Genomic DNA, 21,367 nt, shown 5'->3' on the forward strand with positions numbered 1-21,367 from the left:
AAATATTTTTATAAAACTATTTTAAGGTTAATATTATCAGCCCCCTTAATCAGTATTTCTAGTCAAATAGTCTACAGAACAAACCTAATTAAGCCTTTAAATGTCGCTTTAAGGTGAATACTAGTATTATGAAAAATATCTAGTCAAATATTATGTGCTGTCATCATGGCAAAGATAAAATAAATCAGTTATTAGAAATGAGTTATTAAATCTATTATTTTTAGAAATATGTTTGAAAAAAAATCTTAATGCTCTTGTTTCGGTTGGCTGCGGTCCATTTGGTGTGTTCACGAGCTTCTGTTTGCTCCAGACAGGGCCAAACGCAAGCAGACAACACAGTTGCTTTTTGTTGGAGCTAGTTGTTCGGCATTGGCTTGGTGTGTCCCGGCCTTTAAAAGCTCTGTTCAGAAATCCTGACCTTAGTCTGCTCTCTCAGATCCCAGCCATGCAGAGACGGCTGATCACGCCGTACGCCGACGCTCCGGATCTCAGCTCCTACGAGGACCAAGAGTGGGACTCCGCTGTGGACTGTAAAAGCACATCTGAAGCCGATCACTCCAGGTGTGAAATCTACCCTTCCCAAACACTGAAACATTTATTTTATTTATTTATTTATTTATTTGACATGGACATCACAATTATACTGGACAACCAAATGCAAATACTAATATAATAAAAACATACATAACATTACAACTCTTTACATAAAATTACTGCAGGCAAAAGCAAAGGCGACATGATCCTGCCAACTAACAGTAGATTATTTGTGCAAACACTGATGTTTTGTTTTTAACCACTTTTTAAGAACACTACTAAAAATATTTATATTACTTTCTGATTTTAAGCTAACCGGTAAATAGGGCTGGGCGATTTTTCAGATTTTTTTCAATTAATTCGAATTTACGTTTTGACAACGATTTAATTTATATTAAATCGAGAATCGCGATTTTTTTTTTTTTTTTTTTTTTTTAAATATATATTTAATACATTATAATGGCACCAATGCGCTTTGGTTCACTCTCTGTATGAAGCAGGAAGCACACCTGCGTCTGGTGTTCGACCTGCTTGGCTGCCTGTTAAAGCGTGAAGTCATGTAGGATTTCACTTGTTGCATTAGTCAATTGGATTGTCAAGACATATTCCGTCATCAAGTCGATCAACTCGATCTCAATATGTATGAAGTACTTAAAACTCTGCCATGTGAAAAACCGCGCCCATCTTTTGGTTTGAACACGAGCAGAGGTGAGGGCCTGTAGCAGTGAAAATGAAAGTACCCGCCCCCATGATGTCATTTAGCGGACCTGGTTGAAAACCAGACAGATCAGGCAGCATAATACAGAGAGTGGGGCAAAGCGCATCAAATGATCGGTATTTAAAAGGGGAAAAAAGAAAAATAGATATATTATTTTATATTTGACACACATCTGGTACTTGTATTTGCTCCTACTATACGTCCACAACTTCACACACCTGGTTAAAATAGGCTTTACAGTTTCCATGTTCAGTCTTTTACTCCCACTGTATCTTTTTAAGAAAAAGGCGGCAGCATTACAATCTGTCATTCAATCAGAAGACAAAGCCAAAGCCGAGCTGACAGCCAATCTTTCCTAGGCTCAGCAAAACTTGCAAAAAATACCTCTGTATTCCTGCAACTGCAATATTTACACAAATATTTCTTATTCAAATCTTCAGCAACGCTATTGAACTTGTGAATTTGTTTTACATTTATTTACACCTTGACCGATTTTTGTATGACATGAATTAAAAATACAAAATATGGTTCCTTAACCAGATGGTTTTTCAAGTTACTTATAAAGAAAATGTTACTTCAGTCATGTTGTTGTAATGTTTTGAAAAGACTAGTAGTAACACAAAATAAACACAAAAATAAAAAATCTAAATCGTGAATCGGTCAAACTTTATAAAAAACCTAGATTTTTTTTTTTTTTGCCATATCTCCCAGCCCTACCCCTAAATCATTCCACAGTTTGGCTCCCTTTACAGAGAAGACAGATTGACCAAACGAGGTCTTACACTTTGGCACTAGACAGTCACCATTAGCAGTTGCCCGTGTTACTCTGTGGGAGGTTTGATGCTGATTGATTAGCTCAGAAAACAGGATTGGAACAGGATTATTTAAACATTTAAAACCCAATTTAAGATAGCTAAATTGAATCAAACTATCAAAACTAAAAAGGTTATGTTTATATGAAACATCACAATGATGCCATCGCATAGGCTTTAAAGAGCCCATATTATGGGTTTTTGAAAATTCCCCTCCATGTAGTGTGTAACACAGCTCTAAGTGAAGTGGAGTATCCAGCTAAGGCTTAAATATGTTAGTGTACAGTGTTAAAAACGGTTGATTCATCTAAAAAAGAGTCGACTCATAGTGCTTCAAACGAGTCGCCTTGATACGGATTCATTAGGTGTTTCGCCATGACGTACGAACGAAACCAAGTTATTCACGTGCACGCGCAAACCCGGGAGATTTGAAACCTGAGGCCCCGCCCTCTGACGCAGAAACCGAGACACACACACACACACACACCCACAAACACACACACACAAACATGCCGGTCGATTGAAGTCACACTGCAGATGGATATATTGAGTCTCTACCCAAAGATGAAACCTCAGCATTATAACCAAGCAGTTGGAAACTACTGGAAACTTCTGGAAGCTACATGCTACAAAGAATACTTCATCAGCGTTTGTTAAAGGAAGGATCAGTAAAGAGTAACTTACTGATAGACGTCAGGATGGGTTTCTTCCTCCATTTCTCAAGTGTAAGTACGTGCGATTAAAGTTGCCTCGTTGACTCTAGCTTGCAAATGTATTTAGTTGTGATTTGTTACTTGTAACCGCGTGTACTGTATCAGGTTAACTGGCTATATTCTCTAATCGTGTGCAAAGTCACGTTAAAAACGCGACGCGTGCTGCGTTAACGGAGCTCCGTGGACGGGGAGTAACGTTAGTGTGTGTGTCTGTGTGTGCGTGCGCGCGCTGTCGTCCGGAGGTGTGTGTGTTTGTGTGTGTGTTTGTGTGTGTGTGTGTGTGTGTGTGTGTGTGTGCGCGCGCGTTGTCGTCCGGAGCAGGGTTAAGTGCGTATGTGTGTGTGTGTCTGTGAAAAGAGCAGAGTGAGAAGGAGATCTCCTCAACTGTTTTTGGAGTTTTTGTTCAATAAAATAGTCAGTCGTCTGTATTTTCAAGTCCATAGTCTGTATTTACATTGACCCACTGGCAGCTAAAATCCACGCCTACACTATCAAGCGTGTATGAACTGTGATTACTTTTATATTGCTGATTAGCTGTTTGGCATTTCATTCTCTGACTGAAGGCAGTCGACCAATCGCAACAGACTGTCATCGGTCCAATCAGCGCAGATTAGCTTCGCGCTAAGGAGGGGTTTGGGAACAAATGAATCCCTGAACGATTCATACTGGAGTCGCTGGGATAATTAGGTAAAAATAAATGCAGATTATAAGACCATGAAAGTGTTTTTTGACCTTGCATGCATATTAAACTGTTGTTGGAGACCCTTACAACCAAGATATGACCCTATTTCATGTATAATATGGGCTCTTTAAGTCCATAATTTTAACTGCTTGTTTATATATTGAGTCAATAGGCTTCAATGTAGTTAAAGAGGTTTGTGACCAAGATGTAATGCAACATGTCTGTGTAGAGCTGTTCATCTGTATTCAAAGTGTCCACTGTGTTTAATCTAGTGAGAGTCTTCTGAAGAAGGCCAAGATGAGGGCTAAGAAGAAACCGCGGCGCCGCTCCGACAGCTCTGGTGGATACAACCTGTCTGACATCATCCAGAGCTCTCCTAACGACGTCATCCAGAGCCCTCCTAATTATGTCACTCAGAGCCCGCCCACTCCAGGTTAACTTGCTCAATCTTGTCTTGAAGTGATAGTTTACCCCATAGATATATACACTAGATATCGCATAGGGACCCTGAGCATGCGTCAATAGCGCCGCCACAATGGTACAGTGCTCCTAGGACAAATGTCATTCAACCGCACTAGTCAAGACAGTGTTATTACGTAAAGATGCAGGACTTTAGCGCTGTCTACGGGTGTAGTAACGAGCAAACAAAGAAATCAAAGCACAAAGGCAGAACATTTCATAGGTAATATTAAGTTTTTTCTGTTTTTGTATGCTCTGAACTTTTGTGCTAATCAGGTAACGTTAACTTTATTGATGATAACAGTCACATACTGCATTCAACTTAAGACAAAGAAGCTCCAACTCGCACTAAACACTCGGCGTATGCTAGTTTTGTTGAATTAAATCAGCAAACAATGGAAAAGAAATATGACAACGAGATGCTGCGCTGCCAGAAACTTGTATTATTGTCGGCTAACGTTAGTGAAAAAGTCGTTCGGGGGATTCATTCACAAACGAATCGCTCCCTCCGTCACTATGAGAAGTGAAAGCAGGAGAGGAGGTGTGTTTCAGGACATGATTAGATCAAATTTAACAGGCAGGGTGGATAATACATTTCTGTACACACAAACACAAGCTTTTTGTCAGGAATGCCCGTGCGGTCACTGATCCATCAATGTAGAAAAGTGATGTAAAATTATAATTTTCCTAATTAGAAAAAAAAATTACATACTAACATCCAGGAAAACTCCCGATCATAGATATATGTGTATATGTGTATATCTCTGGTTTTGGATGGCCACAGTCCTCCAATGTACCTTGGTCCCGCATTCATTTCAAAGGAGCGCTACCCTGTAGCAAGATGGCGGCGCTATTGACGCATTCCGTCCAATAGACAACAATAGGCCAGGCGACATCTAATGTATATATCTATGAGTTTACCCAAAATAGAACATTTACTGTTAGTTCACTCACTCTCAGGCCATTGAAGTTGTGGGTGACTTGTTTTTCTTTTAGTAGAAACTAGGTTTTTAGCTGAATCTTTAGTTCTAATAATTCAGGAGGACTAATAAGGACTTCAACTGTACATTTATACAAGTTAATCTTTGAGAGTTAATGATCTGCAGCGCACACAAATGTCATTTGTACAGGCCTATTCCTGAATAGAAATGCTTTTAGTTTGTATGCTGTATGTTTTACATGATTGTTTTTTTGCGCAGGTTTGGGTAATTCAGTGAAGGCCAGCTCAGTAGACTCTCTGCAGGAGCTCATCATGTCTGACTCTGAGGGCAGTTATATGGCTGTGGGGAGTCCTCGAGACCTGCAGTCTCCGGTCTTTCAGGTGATCACAACACACCTGAGGTCTCATTTATAAACATGCATACATTGCTTCCCACCCATATAAATACAAGCTATAATGTACACTACCTGACAAAAAACTTGTTGCCTATTCAAGTTTTAAGAACAAATAATACCTTCTAGTTGATCATTTGCTATCAGAAGTGGCTTATATGAAAGGCAAAGGACTCTAGAGCAAGATACCTTGACTTTAAATGATTTAATTAGGACAGTAAGGTCTGACTTTGCTTGGACAAAAGTCGTCACTGAACAGAAATAATGTCCAGTATAGAATATAAAGTCCTGCTGCAGTGGAAACAGAATGAATATTGTGTCTGACTCCCATCATAAGCTTGGAGGACTGCATCCATACATCTCTGACTCAAATCACTGATTAATAAAGTCGTCTGGAATGGCAAAGAAAGCGTTCTTGCAGGACTTTCAAGATTCTTTGCATTCATCTTCAATGCCTCCTCCTTCATCTTACCCCAGACATGCTCAATAATGTTCATGTTTAGTGACTGGGCTGGCCAATCCTGGAGCACCTTGACCTTCTTTGCTTTCAGGAGCTTTGATGTGGAGGCTGAAGTATGAGAAAGAGCGCTATCCTGCTGGAGAATTGTCCCTCTCCTGTGGTTTGTAATGTAATGGGCAGTCCATGCTGGTTCCAGTAATTCTTCTGCAGTATTAGTGATGATTGAGATGCTGTTCAACAGATGATTCATGGGAAAAACCTACCTCTTCCAAATGATCAACTAGAAGTCAAGTTATTATTTGTTGCTCTTACAACTGGGATCAATGACAAGCCTTTTTTCAGGTAGTGTATTAAACCAGTGTTTCTCAACTGGTGGGTCGCGGGAACATTTTGAGTGGGTCGCGGAGTGTGTGATCAAAAAAACAACAAAAGTTTATTATTTAACTTATTTTACTTATATCGGACTTTTATTTTGAAATGCGCGTGCCGAAGCATGCTAAGTGGGACTTTTTTTATTTGCCAGTAACCTTGGTTAAGCGCTTTTGGCGAACTGCAATGCAAAAACCGGCGAGTTTAAGGTCTGTTTTCTTTAAAAATCAGCGATCTCCACTGGCTGAGTGATATCCGATATAAAGTGGGCCTCAGATTGTACAAGAAGCACTGCATTAAAAAAATTACATTTCCCCCACCATGTCTTTATAATATGAGCATTTATTTTACCCCAGTATATTTAATGGAGCTTCTGCGCTAGCCTGCTGATTCTGAGGGGCATGTACGAGTAAATGGCTTTTTTTCTCGTTTTACGCTTGAGCAACTAAATGAATGTATTTTAATGACGTTACAACATCGATGATGTAAAAGGAACCGTATAAAATGGGAAAAAAAGTTCACACTAACAGGTCACCGGAAGTTTATCAGTATGGGAACAACACTAACGTTAGCTCCGCATATACCCTTTTGACATGTGAAATTCCAGCGCAAGTACGACCCCGAATATGTAAAGTGTGGATTTACATATTTTGACGACAAAAAGGCTTTAAACCTCAGTGTGTCATATGTAGTGAGGTGCTTTCACGAGAGAAATGAAACCTAAATTAAAACGACATTTAGAAACCAAACATCCCAGTTGCAAGGAAAAACCAGTGGATTATTTTCTAAGACGACTCTAATAGCTGAGGGCATCACAAAAGTGCCGAACATATTCATGTTCAAAACAAGTACAAGTACATCTTACTGTGCTCATCGTGTAGCAAAGGCCAAGAAAGCCCACACAAAAGCAGAACAGCAAATAACTGCTGATTATTATAAAATGGTTATGATTATTTTAATAATTTTACTTCAGTTTGCTGGTTTCTGTTCAGTTCAACCAGATCAGTGTTAATGTTTTATAAACAGTTCAGTTTAGTTAATGGTAACTTAACTTTTCCTTACACTAACCACTGTTTACAGTATTTGACATTTTTACTCTGTAATATTTCTATAATTTGATACATTTTCTTAAATGAGAGCAATAAAATATTGTTTATTTTTAAGTCTTGGTGATTTTCTCAATTTATCTGTCACTAGTTGTGTATGTTAACAATTAAATACAAATGAATTATAATTCCTAAAATCATATTATAATTCCTAAAAATTTGGGTCGCGGCTTGATGACCATGTAAAAATGTGGGTCCCATGGCCAAACCAGTTGAAAACCCCTGTATTAAACAAACTTGAACTCTCTATGTATTCATGTTGGCAGGATGAGAGACGTGGACCGGCAGGACTGAAGACTCCTCCGGGAACCCCTGTTTTGAAGAACGGCCCTGTGCCTGTCCAGTCTTCCACTCCTGAACACATCCCTACGGTCAAAGCCAGGTGACTGAACTTCTCTCTCACAGCGAGAAGCGGAGACTCCCTCTCTGTTTCACTGTTATTCTGAATGTTTCTGTGTCTCCAGACCAGCTACTGTCCTGGACCTCAGGGCCATCATGGAGATGGAGGCGAACTCTCTGAATCTGGGCGCCACTCCTAAAGCCATCAGCGGGTTAGTGGGGAATAGCTGATGAGGGGGCTATGAGTTATTCGTAAATATTGCATGAACATCAGAGCTGTGACTGCAAACCCAAATCTGTCATGTGTCTGGTTCAGACAGCTAAACTGCTTATTGCTGAAATCTTCTCATATTGTGTTATTATGACACGTGTTAGTCATGATAGTTTACACGGAATCATTTGAAACATGCTAGCAACATGCTAATTCATGCTAGAAACATTCTAGCAACATGTTAATTCTTGCTAGAAACATGCTAACAGCATGCTAGTTCAAACTGGAAACGTGCTAACAACAATCTAACTCATGTTGGAATCATGCTAACAACGTGCTAATGAAGGTCTATTTAATTGTCTTTTCGGCTTAGTCTCTTTATTAATCAGGGATCGCCACAGCGGAATGAACCGCCAACTTATCCAGCATGTTTTATGTAGCGAATGCTCTTCCAGCTACAACCCATCACTGGAAAAGAATGTTTATTCAAATTAGAAAATGCTAACAACATTCTAATTCATGTTGGAATCATGCTAACAGCATGCTAATGAGGGTCTAATGAAGTGAAGTTAAACATTCTGTACAATATTATTAGCCTTTATTAACAGCCCATTTAAAGACTTGAGAAACATGCTAACAACATGCTAATTCATGACAGAACATCCTAGCAACAAGTTAATTCAATCTAGAAAAATGCTAATAACATGCTAATTCATGTTGAAATCATGCTAACAACATGCTAATGAGGTCTAATGATGTGAAATTAAATAGTATTTACAATATTATTAGCTTTAAACCACAAACTGTTTAAATACTGGAGAAACATGCTAACAACATGCTAATTCATGCCAGAACATAGCAACAAGTTAATTCAAACTAGCATCATGCTAACAACATGCTAATTCTTGTTGGAATCATGCTAACAACATGCTAATGAAAGTTGAATGAAGTGAAATTTAGCATTCTGTACAATATTATTAGCTTGAATTGACAGCCTGTTTAAAGACTTGAGAAACATGCTAACAACATGCTAATGAAAGTCGAATGAAGTAAAATAAAGCATTCTGTACAATATTATTAGCTTTAATTGACAGCCTGTTTAAAGACTTGAGAAACATGCTAACAACATGCTAATTTGTGGCAGAAACATCCTAGCAACTAGTTAATTCAAACTGTAAACATGGTAACAACATGCTAACTCACGTTGTAATCATACTAACAACATGCTAATGAGGTCTAATGAAGTGAAATTAAACATTATTTACAATATTATTAATTTAATTGACTGCCTGTCTAAAGACTGGAGAAACATTCTAACAACATGCTAATTCATGTTGGAATCATGCTAACAGCATGCTAATGAGGGTCGAATGGAGTGAAATTAAGCATTCTATGCAATATTATTAGTTTTAATTAACAGCCCGTTAAAAGACTTGAGAAACATGCTAACAACATGCTAATTCATGCCAGAAACATCCTTGCAACTAGTTAATTCAAGCTAGAAATATGCTAACAACATACTAGTTCATGTTGGTATCATGCTAACAACATGCTAATGAAGGTCTAATGAAGTGAAGTTAAACATTTTGTACAATATTATTAGCTTGAATTGACAGCCTGTCTAAAGACTGGAGAAACATGCTAACAACTAATTCTTGCCAGAACATCTTAGCAATAAGTTAATTCAAGCTAGAAACATGCTAACAGCATGTCAATTCATGTTAGAAACATGCTAATTCATGTTAGATTCATAATCCAACGGTTATGATTCCATATTCCAAGCTAATGAAGTGGAATCAAACATTATTTACAATATTGTTAGCTTTAATCCATAGCCTGTTTAAAAACTGGAGATAATTCATGTATAACCATAGTAAACATGATTCTAGCGTGATTCTAAGCATTGTTAGCATGATTCCAGCATGAATTAGCATGTTGTTGGCATGCTAATTCATGCTGGAATCATGCTAACAATGCTTATTTATATTAAAATCATGTTGACTCATGTTGGAAACACGCTAACAACAGAATTGTGTTACAATATGCTAATCCATGCGTTATAATATAATGTAACATGCTTTTTAATTTATGTTGGTTTTAGCCAACTTGATACTTTTTCAAACTAAATAATCTGTGGTGGCTTAAGAAAGCCTGTTGAAAGTAAACTTTAATATCTATCTTTTTTCCCCCCGCTCTTTTTCTCTACATATTGTTTGCATGAACTCCAGATCGAGCAGCAGCAGCAAGATCTCCATCATTCCCAGTAAACTGTCCCAGAAGCAGAGGAAGATGTTGGCTCAGGCGTCCAGAGAGGGCAGCACTGAGAGCGTCTCTGCCAAATCACCACCGCCTGCTGCGCCCATCAAACCTGTGAAAACCTGGTGAGAGATTTGACCATTTCCTCTCTTTCAAATTGGTATTAATGCTAAATGTTCTAGCATCTTCTAAACCTTGTAGTGATATTTTGTTAACATTATTAGTTCCATGCCAAATACAGATAATTATTAATGCACAATATTACTTAATGCATTTAAGAATTAAGATAAAATCATAATGCACTATGCATTAAAAATATAGTTTGATCCAAGTATGGTATGTAAGCAAATAGTTTAAAGTGTAACATTTTTTTTAATTATTATTTTAAAATCTCATGTTGATATTTTTCTTAGTTTTTGTAATTTGATGTTTATAATAATATTCATAATAATAAAATTGGTTTCAGCACATAATTAAACAATTATTATAATATTAATTTATTATTATTATTATTATTATTTGGGTTTAGCACATAATTAAACAATTAATATAATAATAATAATAATAATAATAATTTACTATTATATTATTATTATTATTATTATTATTATTATTATTATTTGGGTTTTAGCACATAATTAAACAATTAATAATATAATAATAATAATAATAATAGTAATAATAATAATAATAATTTACTATTATTATTATCATTATTATTATTATTATTATTATTATTTGGGTTTTAGCACATAATTAAACAATTAATAATATAATAATAATAGTAATAATAATTGTTAATATTATTATTATTATTATTATTATTTGGGTTTCAGGACATCATTTAACTTTTTTTTTTTTTTTTTTTAAGCATATGATGTTATCCATTTCATGTAACAAATGTTTTTTTTCCTTTTATTATTATTTCCTCTAATACCTTATAGGTATTTTAAATATATTACAATATATTGCTAATATTCAACAAGCAGTTTGTATTTTTTACCTATAATTATGACGTAATATATAAGACATTTAGCTTTATTTGACTGTTTTCAGGTCGACAGCGGTCCAGCCACCGCTCTCCTCCTGCTCCTTCCGGGATCTTTTAGCAGAGGAGGAGCGGCGTGGAAAAGCACCCCCCGTTTCTCCAGTGGCTGCAGGACCAGCATTGTCAAGTGCCAAAAGAGTGACGTTCAAATGTGCTGAGAATAGTGACCCGGAAAAACCAGCAGGGTGAGAAACATCACGTTCATTATTCAGTGTCTGATTAATGCAATTCACTGCACTCAAAACACTTTCACAGAGTCAAAGATTGAATCTGATTGGCTAATTTCTGCTATTTTCTGGCCAAACTTCAAAACCTGAGGTTGCTGCAGACTTTAATTACACTATAATGATGTGTTTTCAACTGCATTGGAATATTGAGTTGGGGGCGGGGCTTAATCTTTGCACTCTTACTCTTTCACAATTTACTTATTTGGTTATTTATTTCCTTATGTGTTTACTTATTTACTTCTTTGCATAATTACTTATACTTATTAACTTATTATTTATTTATTTACTTGCTTATTTATTTACTTATTCCTATATTTGTTTACTTTTTATTTGCTTATTTACTTATTCCTATATTTATTTACTTATTTACTTTTTACTTATTGCTTACTTTTTTACTTGCCTACTTATTTACTTATTGGTTTACTTATTATTTGCTTATGTATTTACTTTTTTACTTTGTATGTTTAATTAATTATTCATACACTTATGTACTTATTCATATATTTATTTACTTAGTTATTTGCTTATTCAAACATTTATTTGCTTGTGTTTTTGCTTATTTACTTTGCATATTTATTTACTTATTAATATATTTATTTACTTTTTATTTATTTGCTTATTTACTTTGCATATTTATTTACTTATTAATATATTTACTTTTTATTTATTTGCTTATTTACTTTGCATATTTATTTACTTATTAATATATTTACTTTTTATTTATTTGCTTATTTACGTAGTCATACATTTATTAACTTATTTATTTTTTGCTTAGTTACTTATTGTTATTTTTCTTATTGATTTCTTATGATGTTGTCTTTCGAACTGTATTGGAATATTGAGTAGGTAGTGTGGCTTTTTTTTTTTTTGCACTCTTACTGCTCTTTCACTTGCAGCACACTAATGGTGGAAGGTGCATGGCTTAGCATATTTTGCCCAATCGGTCAAACTGACGTCATCAGATAAAGACTACTGTTCCAGAACGGAAGCTGATGAAAAGGCTATAAATAAAATAAATAATAACAATAAAAATAATAAAATATTTTAAAAATGTGTTCATTTTAGTATCTGTGAGCCGCTATATTGTATATAGTTTTATTTTAGATTTGTTAACTGACATGCTAACTGGAAAAGCAAAGTTTGCTCACATCAAGCACCGACAGGAAATTTTTGTATGTAGTATACTAGTTCCTGCTGCTTGCAATAGTGCTACTGTGTCATCATGGCAACACTGGTTAATCAGATGAAGCCTCTTGACTCGTTCCCAGTTAATAAAATGAGTATATTTTAATAAAATGAGTATATTTTTAATACAATTAAATCAGAAGTTTTTATTTTAATTATTTTAATTGTTAAATGTAGGAAGTTTTTTTAAATTACTTTAATGCTTAAATATTTATTTCAAAGCAATTGGTTTTTGCATTTGGCCGTGTGCATGCAGAATTAAATTTTCAGCCCAGAGTTTTAATTTCTTGTCTTTAAAGTGTATTCTGGGATTGCTTTCTTTCTTGGTGAAGCATGTGGTGTGTGGCATTTATGTGAAGTAAGCTCTTTTCTGAACAGCCGGCATCTTTAATGACATAAATGTCATCTTTGGTAGATTTTTGAATGTGAGCAAGTAGCCTCTTCTCTGTGATGCTTAGGATTTGTCTGCTCCTTTAGATGGCGCTGTTACGCTTCAGTATGAGTGAACAGCATCATGATGAGCTGCTGGAGTCAGTGGTGGCTATTTGTGTGCATGTATGTTACAGTCTGTCTCCGTTCATCATTGCTGTGTTGGAGACTGGTTCAGGGATTCTGTTTTGCAGTGTTGTAAAATGAGATGTTTTTGAACCTCGGCAGGTGTAGTTCCTTTACCTGTTTCTCAATGTGTTTTTAAATTTTTGCCTGTTTATATCTTTTTATAATTTAATTTATTTTATTTTTTAATTTATTTCTTTTGTATTTATTTATTTGTGTATTTATTTATAATTTTTTTTTTTCCAAAGCAGGTATTTTTTTGGTAATTTTAATATTTTCATTTAAACCTCAATTTTACACTCAGAGAAAAAAAATCAGGGTTCCATTTAGATCCTAAAGTACAAAAAAGCCCCCTACTAACCCATCAAGCATTCAAAACATTAGAATAAAATTTTAGATTGAAACCCACAAGCGACGCGCTGTCGTCTCACAGCCATAAAGTCGCTGGTTCAAGCCTCAGCTGGGTCAGTTGGCATTTCTCTGTGGAGTTTGCATGTTCTCCTCGTGTTCGCGTGGGTTTCATCTGGATGCTCCGGTTTCCCCCACAAGTCCAAAGACATGTGCTATAGGTGAATTGGGTAGGCTTAATTGTCCGTAATGTATGTGTGTGAATGAGTGTGTATGGATGTTTCCCAGTGATGGGTTGCAGCTGGAAGAGCATCCGCTGCGTTAACATATGCTGGATAAGTTGGTGGTTCATTCAGCTGTGGCGACCTCAGATTATTAAAGGGACTTAGCTGAAAAGAAAATGGATGAATGAAGCCCACAGTAATATTTAAAATATTAGTAAGTTTAATATATATAAAATCATAATTTATTGGATGGACACTTTCAAATATTAAATATTGAAACAAATAACTATAACATTATTAAAAAATATTAAAACATAAAACATTTAATTCAAGCGTCACTTAAGCATAGAATCATGCAGTCTGTTTGTGGCTTGCATTCTGCTGATGCACGCATCATTAAACTGTGCTAAAATAAAATATATTACTTTATAACCCAAGTAATAATAAATATATATATATATATATATATATATATATATATATATATATATATATATATATGTATATATATATATATATATATATATATATATATATATATATATATATGTATATGTATATACAAAACATACAAAAGATACAAAAAGGTCAATATTAGGTCTTAAAATTATTTAAAAATGTTAAAACTAAATTAACTTTTTGTGGGGAAAAATAATAATAAATAAATGCCACAATTTTTCTGAGCAAATAACAAAAACATTTAATTATGTACAATGGTATTGATGTCATGGGGTTGTTTGTAAGTACTGTGAAATTCACACGCGTTACAGACTTATGCAAGACTATTCATTCATTTTCTTTTTGGCTCAGTCTCTTTTTAATCAGGGGTCGCCACAACGGAATGATCCGCCAAATTATTCAGCATATATTTTACGCAGCGGATGCCCTTCCAGCAGCAACCCAACACTGGGAAACACCCATACACACTCATTCACACAGATACACTACGGCAAATTTAGCTTATTCAATTCACCTATAGCGCATATGTTTGGACTGAAGGGGAAACCGGAGCACCTGAAGGAAACCCACGCCAACACGAGGAGAATATGCAAACTCTGAACTAGTGGTCACCAAACTTGTTCCTGGAGGGCCTGCAGACGTTAGCTCCAACCCTAATCAAACACACCTGAACATTCTAATCAAGGTCTTACAAGGTGTACTTGAAACATCCAGGCAGGTGTGTTGAAGCAAGTTGGAGCTAAACCCTGCAGAGACACCGGCCCTCCAGGACCGAGATTGCTGACCCCTGCTCTAAACAGAAATGCCAACTGACCCACCGGAACCAGTCACCTTCTTAGGCAAAGCAAGACAAAGCAAGTTTATTTATATAGCACATTTCATACACAATGGCAATTCAAAGTGCTTTACATAAACAAGAATAAAAGAAACAAGTAAAATAAAAATAAAAAATTATCTTACTGATCATGCTACCCACTGTGCCACCGTGACACCTATCCAAGGCTCAAAAAAGCTTATTTACAAATGATTGACCTCATTCTTCAGTGCTGAAGTGCGCTCGCTTTTGCGATTTAGCTGTAGAACTTCTGATTCAGTTGCCGACTGGAGAAATGACCCGGGAAAATAAACAACAGAAAACGGTCTAGCTACTTGCTCTACAAACAAGTGTGTTTATGACTATACGTACACATAGAATAATATAATGAGAAAATATCCATTGCAGCATAACAAGCTGACAAAAAATACAGAGTATTAAAACTGACCCAACTTCAACATCAACTTTCATTTCTTTTCTTTTAGTTCTGCCAGTATAAACCCCACTAGCGCTACTAAATCAGCATCCGTAGGTCATTCATGACAGCTGTGCTCGTGTTGTCTTAACTTGCTTGAGCTGGTTTGATCATTGTTTATTTACTCAAAGCCAGTGTCAGGAGCAGTTTGTCTGATTCAGGGTGTGATGTTGAGTGTGTGCGCGAGTGTTTTCTGTCGGCTCTGTTCTGGAGGTGTGTGTGTGCACCGTAAGGCCTCATGTTTCTGACTCCAGCACTCTGAATATTTATCATCAGTTCTACTGGCCGCCTCTGATTGTAATCTCTATTGATAAGGGCAAACTTTGTCACAAACACTCTCATCCCGGCGGCTCCACGTCATCTGTGTTTATGAGCTCTAGCTGAGCACACTAGAGAAAGTCACTTGCGCATCGCTGTTTTGAAGTCAGCTGCTTTAGTTTCAGATTTAAATTTTTATCGTTGACTTTAAAAATAAATATAGAGTTTACTTATTTACTTATATTTATATTCTTATATATTTACTTTTTTTTTTGCTTATTTACTTAGTCAAAATGTATATGTTTATTATTGAATATTTAATATTTAAATTATTTAATTAAGCCAATAAATAAACACATAAGTAAACATAAAAGTAAATAATTAGGTAAATATATATTTTTATTTGCTTGTATTTATTTATATTCTTATAATTACTTATGTATGTATTTATTTAGTAAATATTTATATAATTACTATTGAATATTTAATATTTAAATTATTTACTTAACTAAATAAATAGGCAAATAAATAAATAAATAAATAAATACATAGGCAAATGCATAAGTAAATATATAAAAATATAAATAAGTAAATACTTAGGTAAATAAATATATAAATATTTTTATTTGCTCGTATTTATATTCTTATATATTTACTTTTGTATTTATTTATTTGCTTATTTATTTACTTAGTAAATATTAATGTATGTACTAATAAATATTTAAGATTTGAAATATTTACTTAAGTAAATAAATAGGCAAAAAAAATAAATACAAAAGTAAAATATATTAGAATATAAGTGAGCAAATAAGTAAATAATTAGGTAAATAAATATTTACGTATTTGCTTTTATTTATTTATATTATTTTATGTTTTACTTTATTTACGGATTTGCTTATTTATATTTAGATTCTTATGTATTTACTTATTCATATATTTATGATTTTTGTTTATCTATTCATTTATTTATTTACTTATTTTCTTCTTTACTTGTTTATTTGCTTTTTATTTACTTATTTGCTTATTGACTTGTTCATATGTTTTTTAATTTTTTTACTTGTGTATTTATTTACTTTTTTCTTGCTTAAGCACTAAAGCTGATCGTCTTGTGTTTTTCCCATCAGCCCCTGGGTGCTGCGGGCAGCTGGAAGTCCGCCGTCCATGTCCACATTTGCCTCTATTGTGGAGGAGGAGAGACAGCAGGAAGCAGCTCTGATCCGCAGCCGAGACAAACCACTCGCACTCATACAGGTAACAGACACACCTGTGTTATCTGACACACTTAATTACTCTAAATCATTATAAAAACTATAGTGTGGCGTTTGACATGGCAGATGACTTAAAACTAAGAAAGTGGTGTAATGTGCTTAATTACATTTTTTTTATTGTTTCAAAATCTCTCCTTTAAACAGAAATTGGGGGAAAAAATAAACAGGGGGCTAATAATTCTGACTTCAACTGTACATATATATTTATTTATTTATTTATTTTTATTTGATTTTATTTTTGGTTTTATTTTTTATATATATATATTTTTTTTTATTTTTTTTTTTATTGAATTTATTTACATTTTATTTAAATTTTATTTGTCTTGATTTAATTTATTTTATTTTATTAAATGCTTTTTTATTTAATTTTAATTTAATTGTATTAATTAATTAATCAGTTTTTTGTATTTATTTTTATTAAAAATTTTAATTAATTTATTTATTTGAAAAAATTAATTTATTTAAAAAAATTATTTTATTTTTGATTTTAATTTATTTTTATTTAATTATTTTTTATTCACTTTTTTATTTATTTTTTATTTTAATTAAATGTATTTTTATTTATTTAATTTATTTATTTATTTATTTATTGTATTTATTATTATTTAATTATTTATTTTATTTTTATTTGTTTAGATACATTTTTTTATTAAATTTTTTTTTTACTTTTATTTTTTTTATTCATTTGATTAATTAATTAATTTATTTTTATTATTACATGAGAACAAATAATGATGTCTTCAAATGTACAGTTGAAGTCAGAATTATTCACCCTTCTGTGATTTTTTTTTCTTTTTTTCTTTTTCAACTATTTTCCAAAATATGTTTGATGGAGCAAGGGATTTTTCACAGTATAATATTTTTTCTTCTAGAGAAAGTCTTATTTGTTTTATTTCTGCAAGAATAAAAGCAGTTTTATTTAAAACAAAATAATAATATTTTAATCATTATACAATGATTGCCTAATAACTTTAACCTGCCTAATTATCCTAGTTAAGCCTTTAAATGTTGAATACTAGTTTCTTGAAATATATTGAAATATATATAATATCTAGTAAAATACCATTTACTGTCATCATGGCAAAGATAAAGGAAGTGAGTTATTTAAAATGAGTTATTAAAACTATGAGGTTTAGAAATGTGTTGAAAAAATCTTCTCTCCGTTAAACAGAAATTAGGGAAAAAATATACAGGGGGTCTAATAATTCTGACTTCAACTGTCTGTTTCCTATGTTGACCTTTTTTTCATCTGTATGATAGATTGAAGAACGAGCCGTTCAGGACCTGTTAATCCATTACAACGCATTTAACAATCCAGATGAGCTGATACTGGTGGAGAGGTCAGATCAAGGCCCAGTCGCCACCCCGACCTGGAACAAACACTGAACCCTCACAGTAACCATCACACTTACACCTAGGATTACAGCAGTATTCATCTGTGTCAATCTGAGTTCTGTTTCCCAACATTGTTCTGCATTAGCCACACTCGTTTAACTCTACTGCTTTAACTCTGCTGTTTCCTCTTGAGAATATGAAAGAGAAACTCTGGAGAGTCGCCACATGTGCCAAAATATGTTTGCTGCATCGTTTCTCTCTTTATTTTTTTATGATCCAGTGGTTTAATGATCTGCATCTCACAGGTAGTGTGTGTTTTTTTGCAGATTTAACTTGCATATCGCTACGAATCGGTGTTAATTTTGTCAATGAAAATAAGGTGGCAAAATGTTCGCTTATAGCTTAACACATACAGGTCATTTGCACTAGACGCGGTCACCGATCTGCTTATTTAATGAATGAACAAGGTTATTGTTGACGATAAACAGATAAAAAGACTAAAATGTAGTCAAAAAATAAATATGTTAATTTATAATTTCCTGCACTGCGTTGTTCATTTATTAAATAAACAGATCTGAGGGCAACAGACCTGTCAATATTCTGTCAAAGCCATTTTTGTTGACGAAATGATCTCTGCTGTGAAAGTTTGTGACTAGATAGAAAATGTAATCAGCCATACAAAGCAAAAGACTGTTTTAGGGGCTGATTTAAAAGAACAGCACAACAACAAAAGAGAGATTCACACACATGCATTTTTATTTGCTTTCTCACACAATCAACATAACATTCTCATTTAGGGCTGGGTCTAATAATAGGTTTTTTGTTGTTGTTAAAGGGATAGTTCACGCAAAAATGACAATTCTGTCCTTCACTTGTTCTATATGTGTTTGAGATTTTTCGTCTTCTGTTGAACAGATTTGAAGATATTTTGAAAAATGTGGGAAACTGGTAACCATTGACTTCCATAGTATTTGTTTGACTTGCTATAGCTGTCAATGGTTACCGGTTTCCGAAATTATTTTTGCTCTTATAGGAATAACAAATACTATTGAAATCAATGGTTTCAAAAATTCTTCAAAATATCATGTTTTTTTTTTATTTTTTCTAAACAAGAATTTTGGAAACCGGTAACCATTGACACCACTTGTAGAAAAAACAATTGCTATTGAAGTCAGTAACTATTGACTTCAGTAGTATTTGTCATCTGTTTTTTTTTTTTTTGGGTTTTGTTTTTTCAGCAGGAAAAAGAAATTTTTGAAACCAGTAACTATTGACAGCTCTAGTAGGAAAAATGAATACTATTGAAGTCAATGGTTACCAGTTTCCTGCAAAGGGAGTCAATGGTTACCGGTTTCCAAAATTGGTACACAAATTGATTTAAAAAAAATAAAAAATACTATGGTTACCGGTAACCATAAACTTCAGTGGTATTTGTCAATGGTTACTGGTTTCCAAAATTCTTCAAAATATCCTTTTTTTTCAGGAAGAGAATTTTGGACACCGATAACCATTGACACCACTAGTAGGAAAAACAAATACTATTGAAGTAAATGGTACCAGTTTCATACTGAGGGTGTCAACAACCAGTTTCCAAAATCAGTACTCAAATTGGTTTACAAAAAATAATATATATATATATATATATATATATATATATATTGAAGAATTATGGTAACCATTGACATCCTTTATAGGAAAAACAAATTACTACTATTGAAGTCAATGGTTGCTGGTTTCCTACTAAGGGTGTCAATGGTTATTGGTAACCATAAGCTTCAATATTATTTGTCTATGGATGCTGGTTTCCAACATGTTTCAAAATATCTTCTTTTTTCTGCTGAACTGCAAAAGAAAAGAAGATATTTTGAAGAAAAAACAAATACTATTAAAGTCAATGGTTATTGATTTCCTCCAAAGGGTGTCAAGGATTACAGATAACCATTGACTTCAGTAGTTTTTGTCAATGGTTGGTTTCCAAAATTCTTCGAAATATCTTCTTTTTTTTCAGGGAAAGATATTTTGAAGAATTTTTGGTATTTGGTAAACATTGACACCCCTAGTAGGGAAAAGAAATACTATTGAAGTCGGTGGTTACTGGTTTCCTACTAAGGGGCGTCAATGGTTATCGGTAACCATAAACTTTAATGGTATTTGTCAATGGTTACCGGTTTTCAAAATTCTTCAAAATATCTTCTTTATTTGTTCAACAGAAACAAGAAACGTTTTTAAAGCACCTTGGAGTGGGTAAGTAGTGAGTAAATTTCCATTTTTGGGTGAACTATGCCTTTAAAACATTATTCTAATATGAATGGGACGATAGATTTAAAAAGTAAAATTTAATTGTTTGTTCTTTGAATACCTCAGTTATTTTTGCTTCATGTTAATGAGGAGATATTTGCAGTGGCATGCAATAAAGAGTTGAATGTGAGCATCAGCAGTTGTTTTGCGTCTCTTTTTATGAACATACAGCGGGGGAAATTATTATTTACATGTCACCATTTTTCTCAGAAAACGTTTCTAAAGGTGCTGTTGACTTGACATTTTCACAAGATGTTGAAAACAACCACAGAAATCTATAAATGCAAAGAAAACAAATCGAATTAGTTTACAAATGAAGTTATGCTTAATAAAATAAAATGATGCAGGAAAAACAGTTTTGAACACATGAAGAAAGGAAGGGGTAGAAAGGCAGTGAAAGCCCAGACAGCAATTGAAATCTCTCGGTAGTTCTTCAGCAACCCTCAACCCTTTCTCAGTGTGAATGAATATATGCTGCTTCAGTCCAACATCTACATTAGCAGGATGATGAAGATGAATTGAGAGACATTTGGACATTTCAGCAAGACAATGATCTAAAATACAGCCAAGGAAGTTCAAATGCTTTCAGAGAAAGAAAATCAAGCTGTAGAATGGCCCAACCAATCGCCTAACTCAAATCCACTAGAAAATAAGAAAATAAAGCTCAGATTTGATAGACGAGACGCACAGAACCATCAAGATTTTGACACTGCTGAAGTCTGTGAAAAACTCACAGCTGAGCAGTTCATGTGACTTCATTCTCCACCTTAAGCTGCCACCGTTAAAAAAGCCTTTTATATAAAGTATTAAATACGTTTCAGAAGTTCAGTTCTTTCTTCTTGTGTCATTTCTTTGTTTTTACACACAAATCATTTGTCAGAT

At 33.8% G+C, this 21,367-nt stretch overlaps 1 protein-coding gene across 4 annotated transcripts in view; it reads left to right on the forward strand.

Moving 5' to 3' along the window:
• ibtk (inhibitor of Bruton agammaglobulinemia tyrosine kinase) overlaps positions 1-20,621 on the forward strand; it is a 62,373-nt gene extending 41,752 nt beyond the window's left edge. Inside the window, exons 20-29 of one of the 4 annotated variants that reach the window (XR_015510837.1) lie at positions 437-561; positions 3,732-3,892; positions 5,118-5,239; positions 7,452-7,567; positions 7,650-7,736; positions 9,964-10,116; positions 11,048-11,224; positions 16,709-16,835; positions 18,113-19,786; positions 19,933-20,621. Coding sequence is in view for 1 of the 4 variants with exons in the window: in XM_087286456.1 (XP_087142582.1) it covers positions 437-561; positions 3,732-3,892; positions 5,118-5,239; positions 7,452-7,567; positions 7,650-7,736; positions 9,964-10,116; positions 11,048-11,224; positions 16,709-16,835; positions 18,113-18,238 (1,194 nt within the window). In the remaining 3 variants the exon portion in view is untranslated. Of the gene's footprint in view, positions 1-436; positions 594-3,676; positions 3,893-5,117; positions 5,240-7,451; positions 7,568-7,649; positions 7,737-9,963; positions 10,117-11,047; positions 11,225-16,708; positions 16,836-18,112 lie in introns of all 4 variants that reach the window. The other 3 variants (XR_015510838.1, XR_015510839.1, XM_087286456.1) reach the window with 3 other exon arrangements.
• The last annotated feature ends 746 nt before the right edge of the window (positions 20,622-21,367 follow it).

The sequence above is a fragment of the Danio rerio genome, chromosome 16 (assembly GCF_052040795.2).
Source record: "Danio rerio strain M-AB ecotype USA chromosome 16, GRCz13ab, whole genome shotgun sequence".
Lineage (NCBI taxonomy): Eukaryota > Metazoa > Chordata > Actinopteri > Cypriniformes > Danionidae > Danio > Danio rerio.